Source organism: Notechis scutatus, chromosome 4 (assembly GCF_049901735.1).
Source record: "Notechis scutatus isolate UNSWTSFEM ecotype Mainland chromosome 4, rNotScu1.2, whole genome shotgun sequence".
Classification (NCBI taxonomy): Eukaryota; Metazoa; Chordata; class Lepidosauria; order Squamata; family Elapidae; genus Notechis; species Notechis scutatus.
In genome coordinates, this window is record NC_142012.1 from 162,976,962 (window position 1) to 162,985,636 (window position 8,675).

At 46.6% G+C, this 8,675-nt stretch overlaps 1 protein-coding gene across 1 annotated transcript; it reads left to right on the forward strand.

Annotated features, from left to right (window-relative positions):
• Positions 1–229: 229 nt before the first annotated feature.
• Positions 230–3,441, forward strand: CAMK2N2 (calcium/calmodulin dependent protein kinase II inhibitor 2). The gene is made up of 2 exons (XM_026694537.2): positions 230–510; positions 1,425–3,441. The coding sequence occupies exons 1-2, from the start codon at positions 348–350 to the stop codon at positions 1,493–1,495; spliced, it is 234 nt and encodes a 77-aa protein (XP_026550322.1). The 5' UTR covers positions 230–347; the 3' UTR covers positions 1,496–3,441.
• The last annotated feature ends 5,234 nt before the right edge of the window (positions 3,442–8,675 follow it).

The following is an 8,675-nucleotide window of genomic DNA, read 5'->3' on the forward strand; positions in this document are numbered from 1 at the left end:
CGGCTCAGACGCTGATCGAGGCTGTTGGACGCCGCATCCGCTTCTTGCCCGCCCGCTCCGGCTGAACCCTGCTGCCTCTTCGGAGCCGATCGCCCGCCCACCCTCGCTAGCTCTTGGCCAGCCTTCTCTCTGTCTCTGTCTCTCTCTCTCTCTGTCTCTCTCTCTGTGTCTCTGTCTCTCTCTCTCTGTCTCTCTCTCTCTGTCTCTCTCTCGCGCGCGCTCGCTCGCTCCAAAAGCTCGGCAGGCACCCAAGCAAAGCCTTCCTTGCCCGTTTCCTTGCTTTGTTGTTGTTGTTGTTGTTGTTACCGCTTCCCCTCTTCCTCGCCGCCGCCGCCGCCGCCACCACCATGTCTGAGATCCTGCCCTACAACGACGACAAAGTGGCCCGCTATGGCACCGACTCGGAGGTGGGCGACATCTCCTTCAGCTGCCGCCTCCAGGACACCAACTCCTGGGGCAACCAATCCAAGAGGCCCCCCAAGTTAGGACAGATCGGACGAGCCAAGCGAGGTGAGCGGACCCCGCGCGTCCTCCCGGGACAAGGATCGCCGCAGACATCCTTCTCAGCCCATCACTACCCCCCACCTGCCCCCAAGGCCACCCATCCCTGTCCGCCGCTTGTCCCTTTGGTTGTCGCTGCAGGATCGTGGAAAGGGGGTGTGGGGGGGTGGAATTAGGGAGCCAGGCATTTCAACCCCCTGCTCTGCGATTCCTGGGGAGGGAGGGGGAAGTAAATGGACGTGCGCCCCCTGTAATTCCCCTGGCTGAGATCCCCCTCGACCCCCCCACAGCCCCAACTTGGCTGCCGCTGTAATTTTTTCCCACCCGCAGGTGGATCCTGCCGCAGAAAAGCGGGGAGGGCCGGCCGGCCGACTGGCTGTTTAGCCTGGCGCTATGTTTCTTCAACACCCCCACCCACCCCCAAAAAGACCTCTCCATCGCGCCCCGCGTTGGGAGATCCAAACGCTACGACCGCGGCTGCTTGATCCCCACCAGGCCTCTTTGGCGCAGGAATTCTCGGCGCTTTCTGCTCTCTCCTCCCCGGAGAAAAAAAAAAAGCCCAGCCGCCGGTTCCACCCCCGCCCCCAACGCGGGTCACTTGAGCGCTCCGGCCGGCTCTCTTTCCCCAGAGCCCCGTAGAAAGTGCAAGGAGGGGCCTTTCCCCCAGCCTCTCCCCCCCCCCCGGCAGAGGGGCTGGATGGCCAGCGGGAATTCCGTTGGTGGGGGAAAGGGGGTGAGGGAAAGGAGGGAAGGGGGAGGAGAGACTCGTAATCTGAGCTTCCCGGAGCCAAAGTTGCCCGTCTAACACCCCTCCACCTCCCCACCCCGGGGGCTAAGAGGCCACTGGGGGACGGGACCCGGCGCCTCCCGTCCTGACGGCGCGTGTTGGGTTTCTCCTTCCTTCCCTCCCCCTCCCCCTGCAGTGGTCATCGAAGACGATCGAATAGACGAGGTGCTGAAGGGCATGGCTGGGAAGTCGCCGTCCGGGGTATAAAGCGGGCACCGCAGCGCCTCTGCATCAGCTGCAGCGGATTCCCCCGAATTTTTAAAGCACTTTTGGCTGTGCATGTTTGTTGGGATTGTGGACAAACCAGAAAAGCACGGAAGAAGATGAGGCTGCTGGCAACACTCTCCACCTCCAACGCGACCCCGGCCCGAAGAAGGAACTGATGTGTGTGGGGGGGCCGTATCATCTCTCTCTCTCTCTCCCCCCTTCCTTCCTCCTCCTCTTTCCAACGGAGCGCCGCCGGACGCCGAGACCTTGTCATCCCCCCCAATGTTGTCCCCGTTGCCACACAACACACACACACACACACACACACGGGACGATGGTGCCCAATCCCGGAGTTAAAACGACCCTTCTAGAAAGAGGCGGGAGGGGTTAGGGGGTGGGGGGGGGGAGAAAGGAAAAGCGGGCGGGCGGGCGGGCGTTGAATGGCGCTCTTGCGCCTTGAAGGAGCTGTCCGTTTCAGCACCGTCGGCGCGCCGAGCCGCCCGCGCCAACCCCGCTTCCTTACGCGCCTGCAAGATTGGGGAGCCGTTCATTGCAAAGCCCCCGCCCTGCCCCGCTTGGATGCACTGCCTGCGGAGCCGTCCACCGCAGCGATTTTGAGCTATTTTGTCTTGTCTTTAGCTATCTTTTTCCCTTTCCTCTCCCCCCCACACCGACACACACACACACACACACTCTTCCGGTTCACAACAGCAGCAGTTTGTGTCCCCTCTTGGTCTGGGGTGACCCCCCCCCCATGCCATGCTATGACGGTGCTGAGCCACAGGATCGCCTAGTGCTCTTAATTTTTAAAAAAAGGGAGGGGGGGTCTCCTTTAGCAATGCACTTTACGCCTTTCACTTTCTGGGGTTGGCGGTGGGGTGGCTGCATAAGCTAACATCTTGCATAGGTACCCAGATAACAAATACCAGATCCACACTGTACTCTAAATATAATAGGTTTCATCCGTGTTTGTATAATAGTCCACACTGGTAAACTGCTTCATTAGAGTTCACTCCTTGATCCCTTATTTCCCCCACCTGTAAAAATAAATAATAATGATTTTTTTTAAAAAAAAAAAATCTGTTTCCAAAATACCAGCAGTTTGGAAGCAAACTCAAAGCCAGCAGTGCTGAGTGGAAGAAGACAACAACAAAAAAGATTCTGATATGGATGGACTATAGTATAAAAGACAGTGATTGTTTTGCTGTCAAGAGACATGTTTGCTCCATCTTTTTTGCATGAGCTTCCTGGTCTCGGTGCCACGTCTTTGGTGCCACTGGTCATCCCACTATGGCACGCTTCTTTTTAACAGAAAACTCTTCATATTTGTATTTTTATATCTGAATATTTGTTAACAACAATCTGCTAATGTCTAATGTCAAAACGTTGCATCAAAAGATTGTTTGTATTTTTTTTTTCCATAAAAGGAAAGGCAGACAAGATTTATACGGTGGGTTTCTCATAGGAAGGCAGAGATATTGAAAAAGTTGGCTCTCTTAATTATATCAGTATTGAACAGGACTTACTGAATGTGTTTTGCACTCATTGTTGACAAGAAATGTATTTAATGAATCTTATACTGTGGTCATGGTTTAGTTGATGGACTTTGACGAATTTAGAAAAAAAATATTGCACTGTTTATGAATGTGTCCAGATAACTTGCTGGTTATATGATGCCTCTTTCTTAAGAGGGGAATATTCAGAGCTGTTTTTAATTTTGTACTTTAGTTTAATTTATTTTTTTTAAGAAGCTTATTGTCTGTTGTGCATGGGAAAAAAAAGATCTTTTCAAGAATATACAATGACATTTTATGATGACAAGCAAAAAAAGAAAAGAAAAATGTCATGACATTCTAGGAATGACCCATTGTAAATTTTAATGCCATTTTTCACTGTATTGGTGAACAAAACTCAATGAATAAATACATACATGTATTAAAATGGAAGCATCTGGCTTTGACTCTCGTTGGCGAAGATTCTAGGATGATCTGGAGGCTGGTTGGTAGCAGTGCAAAAACCCTACTGCGATTTCGATTTCTCCGTGGATAAGTATTCTCTTGAAGCTGCCAGACAGAATCTCGCTGAGAAACTCTGCTAAGCTCTTTCCTTTTGGATGCCTCGCAAACTCTTTGGGGGTGTAGGAAATGCGGAAAGAGTTCCAGGGTTTTTTTGGGGGGGGGGTTGGGGGGGTGGCGCACAGTATCTCAGCCATGGCAGGCTAAATCTCTGCAGTTGCTTGATTGGAATGGCAAACAGTAAATGACCTAGTTTTTTGCTTGACAGACAGAAATAGACATTTGGGCTGCCGAGCAGCTTGTGGAAGTTAAATAATTTAACGGAACCTCTCAAAGGAGCAGCCCTTCCCTGCCTTTGGGAAAAAGGGGAAGAGAGAAGTTTGAAAGAAGAAGGCAAAGGGGAAAAAAGATTGGAGGCCAGGCTTGGGAGCATTGTTATGCCTGTCGAAGAGAGAGGATGCTTGAGAAAGAGCAGCCTGCTGGATTTCGGGAATGTTTTGCTACCTACAAGAAGGTGAATGGGACAAGGAATGGTCATCACCCAGGACGGAGAGAGCTGCAGCGGAAGAACAGCACACCTGGGAATTTTAGGGAGATTTATGGATCTCTTCCAAGCAGAAGGAACGTTTTGTAAACCCCTGGGAAGTGCTGGCAATGAGGAAGGATGAGCAGAAGAGAGCTGTGTGTTTGTGTTTTGACTCACGTCAGAAGGAATCTAATTTTCAGTTGCTCTTAAGACTGCATGGTTTGGGTTAGGGGAAGGTTGCTACCATTTCGTCTTTCCTCGCTCCACTCAAAAACATTAGGTTGCAGATTTTCAATATAATGGACTCCTGCCTGTGGGATTTATCTCTCTCCCCCCTCCCAATAAAACAGAATGAACCATACCTTCTATATCTAAATGCACTGAGGTTGACCCATGTATCATGTTCAGGGTCAGCACACATTCAAGGAAGCCGAACAGATCCGTTTGCAGAGATCCTACTGGGACACAACAAAGCAGCTGGATCCCGTACCAAGAAGCAGCCCTGGTCAAAACAGCCACTTATTTCGAGCAAAAGATACTCATGAAAGGATTAGGATAACCCAGACAAAGGCATCTTTGCTTATGCAAGCCACGATGGAATGCACTAATGATGGGAATGATGCTACACCCATCACTAGAGGTGTCTAGAACACACTGACTCACATACATACATAATTCCCACACCAATCCCTCCGTGTTCAAAGAACCCCAAACAAATTCCGTCTTTTGGGTGCAAACAAAATAAATGCACAGGATTTTTTTTTCTTCTTTCTACGAAACATCGGCCTTGTTCCAAAAGAAAAGAAAAGAAAAGTTATGGGAAGGGAAGGGGAGAAGGAAGGAAGAGGAATACATATTCTTTGGAACTGGTAGCAGGAGAACTGATGGGGAAGGGAAATCATCTAGATGTTTTAAAGAACTTGTTAGCAGCATTTAATGAATATCATCGGGTGTATATGAGAGATGCAAGGACCCTCCTGGTCTCTTTTGTAGAGGCAGATGTGTCCTTTTTTTAAACCTCTATTTTTATTTTATACTTTTAAAAAGTTAAAATACAACACTCCAAAAACTTACAAAACAAAACAAAACACAAAACCATCAAGTCATTAGAAAGTGCATTGAAAAGAAAAAACAGCACGTATACACATTATCTCCTCCATTTGAATTCTGATACATACACTACTACAGTATTGGTTCCCACTCCTTGTGAAACAGCACCCCTCCATGAAAAATTTTAAACTAGTAAATCTATTTTCAAATGATTGGCCTGTCTTCTATACAGTATATTAATGATGAAACAGTTAACAGAAAGAACAATAATTATATAAAAAAGACAAGGGTAAGGTTTCAAAACTCTCTGTTAACAATTTGCCTCGGCATCTTATCTATCCCAAATCCACCCCAAAAGTTAAGAGTAATTCACCCCGCATCAAATATTGTGAGATAGCCACAGCTTACTAGTGAGAGGTACTCAAACCGTTGCCAACAAAGGGGCTGAAAGGATACCAGTGGTGGGATTCAAATAATTTAATAACCGGTTCTGTGCCCTAATCATTTCTTCCAACAATCAGTTCACCATACTGCTCAGAAAGTTAACAACCGGTTCTCTTGAACCAGTGCAAACCGGCTGAATCCCACCACTGCCCCCAACACTTAGTTGACTATGAAGATTGTCCGAGTGGCGAAAGGAATTCAGCACGCATGACAGCCTTGTGACACAAGCATACAATAGTGACATGTTTTTCAAGAGAGGAAGACTAGTGCGAGGTACTAGTGAGATCATGACGGAGGGGTAATGTCCCTGCTCGCGTGGGTCAAACAACACCCTCCCTCCTTCCCATTTTTTTAAAAACTTCACTGAGATTCAGGGATAGGAATCCTTGGAATTTTTGATGGGTAACTGCTGAGTGTCACTCCATCACTCAGTGCTTTGTAGAAACAGGTTCATTCACTTTTCCAAACATTTTCTTTCCCTGGGCACAAGGTTGCTGTTTTTCTCCCATCTTCGCTTGTTTAGGTTTGTAAATCTTTAAGGGATTATTGAACAGAGGAACAGAGTTGGAAGGGACCTTAGAGGCCTTCTAGTCCAACCCCCCTGTTCAAGCAGGAGACCCTATACCATTCCAGACAAACGGTGGTCCATCACTTCTTTAAAACTTTCAGTGTTGGAACATCCACAATTAGTTGTGGTTCACTGGCAGCAGGTGCGGACGGCTGAAGTCTCGGAGAGCGAGGACTCAGATGAGGGGCCTGCGTGTGATGCAGGGATGGGGCCAGGACCATCAGGGAATGAAACGTTGACTTCGGAGGTTGTGGAGGCTGGCAGCAGTGATGAAGAGGTCCCTGAGGAGCCTGCGCCCAGTGCGCGTGTGCGCAGGCCTGTTTAAAGGAAAGAGAAGCTGCAGCAGCACAGGCGACTCAGGAGTAAGGCTGCAAGGAGATGGCCCCTCCCTTAAGGGATAAAAGCCAGCTGAGAAACTGGAGTTCTTTGCAGGAAGCAAAGAACTTTTTGCACTCAAGCCTTGTGAACATTTGGGATATCTTGGTTGGTGTTTGGAGACTCTTTGTGTTTGAAATATTTCTGAGTAATTTTATTTAGTGTTCTCGGCAGCCTTGCACAACCTTGGCAAGGCTCGTTCTTATCAGAGGCAATTAGTTTGAAACAGCCTTTTAACCATGAAGGAATGGAATTAGTAAAGAATCATTAAAAGTTTCGTGTTTGTTTCCTTGGAACAAGGTTTGGGTCAGAACACAATTTCTGGAGGCCAGTTGTTCCACTGGTTAATTGTTCTCACCGTCAGGAAATTCCTCCTTAGTTCTAGGTTGCTTCTCTCCTTGATAAGTTTCCATCCGTTGCTTCTTGTCTTGCTTTCTGGTCCCTTCCAACTCGGTTCTTCTGTTCTTCTCTCTTCCTTCCCTTTCATTTTGTTTCCCCCCCACACCTTTCCTCCACCTATTTGTTCTTCTTCACCTTCTTCCCGCATTTTGCAACCTTCATTTCTTTACTGATGGGATAGCAGATGTCTGAATTGCTTTTAAAGATGACATCAAGTCCCAAGACTTCCTTGATTTAAGTCCAGACTTTTTATATTAGGCAATTTCTGGGAACATTCTGCATCAATTGCAATAGGATAATGTGCTTTTCCTTCATTACTTTAAAAGTGCATGTACTATTGTGTTCTCATCTTCTTCCTTTTTTTTTTAAAAAAAAAGGCATTTTCTTTGATTCTGTGATATATATATAAAAAGACTTTCATGTATTTCTGCTGATAGCCGCCATGATCAAATACCTTTAAACTCATTCCTGGGAGTAACTTTCATTGATTGAATTAACACAATATGTGAACTGGGCATGGCTAGTCTAGTGAAGAGAAGAACCCGGGGAGACAGGATAGCAGTCTTCCAATATTTGAGGGGCTGCCACAGAGAGGAGGAAAGGTTCAAGCTATTTTCCAAAGCACTTGTAGGCCAGACAAGGAACAATGGATGGAAATGGAACAAAGAAAGATTCAACCTGGAAATAAGGAGAAACTTTCTGATAGTGAGAAGAACAAACAACCAATGGAACAGAAGTTGCCTTTGGAAGTTGTGGGAGTGCCATCACTGGAAACTTTCAAGAAGAGATTGGACTGCCATCTGTCAGAAATGGTGTAGGGTCTCCTGCTTGGACTGGATGACCTACAAGGTCCCTTCCAACTCTGTTAATCTAATCTAATCGAAATCAATATGTTTAACCCGATTACTATATTACCCAATTTTCCTGATTTGGATAATGCACTGAACCAGTAACCAAACAAACATGGTGGTTCATGCAAGACACAAAGTCATGCACAAATGCAAAGTAACCACTCACCAAGATTCATGTGTTGTATGAACGCATCTGCAAGGATTCCAATTAACAGAGTCAAGAGTAGTGGGTGTGAATACAGCCATAACATACTGGTTGACCAAGCACTGGAAGACAACCATCATGTATAACCAGGTGGAGATTTTCTTTTGTGTAATTGTTGTCCATCATACAACTCTAGCTTGGCACTTACCATAACATACTGGTTGACCAAGCACTGGAAGACAACCATCATGTATAACCAGGTGGAGATTTTCTTTTGTGTAATTGTTGTCCATCATACAACTCTAGCTTGGCACTTACCATTTGCCTGGACAAGTTCTTGGCAGTTTTCTTGGCAAAATTTTGGAAGTTGGTTTGCCATTGTCTTCTTCCTAGGGCTGGGAGAGAGTGACTGGCCCAAGGTAAGCTAGATGACTGTGTGCATAAGGCAGGATTAGAACTCACGGATCTCAGTTTCGAATGACTTAACCTTTACACTAAATTGGCTCGTAGAATTATAGCTGCACAGCCATAGGGTATTTTTATTTATTTACTTATTTTAATATCAAATGAATAATATACCTCTGGAATGTTTATTTTCATCTCCCCAGAATAGAATATTCTACAGAATATTTAAAAAAAGGCAGGATAGAATATTTCCCCCAAAGGAGAAGAGAAAAATTTCCTTAACTAAGGCAGAAAGCAGACCCAGTCTTTCTGCTATAGGAAAACAGCCTCCAGCAGAGGCCTGAAGAGGTCAAGCTTTAGGAATGGATATGTTGTATCCCTTCATAAAGCCAGGCCACTCTG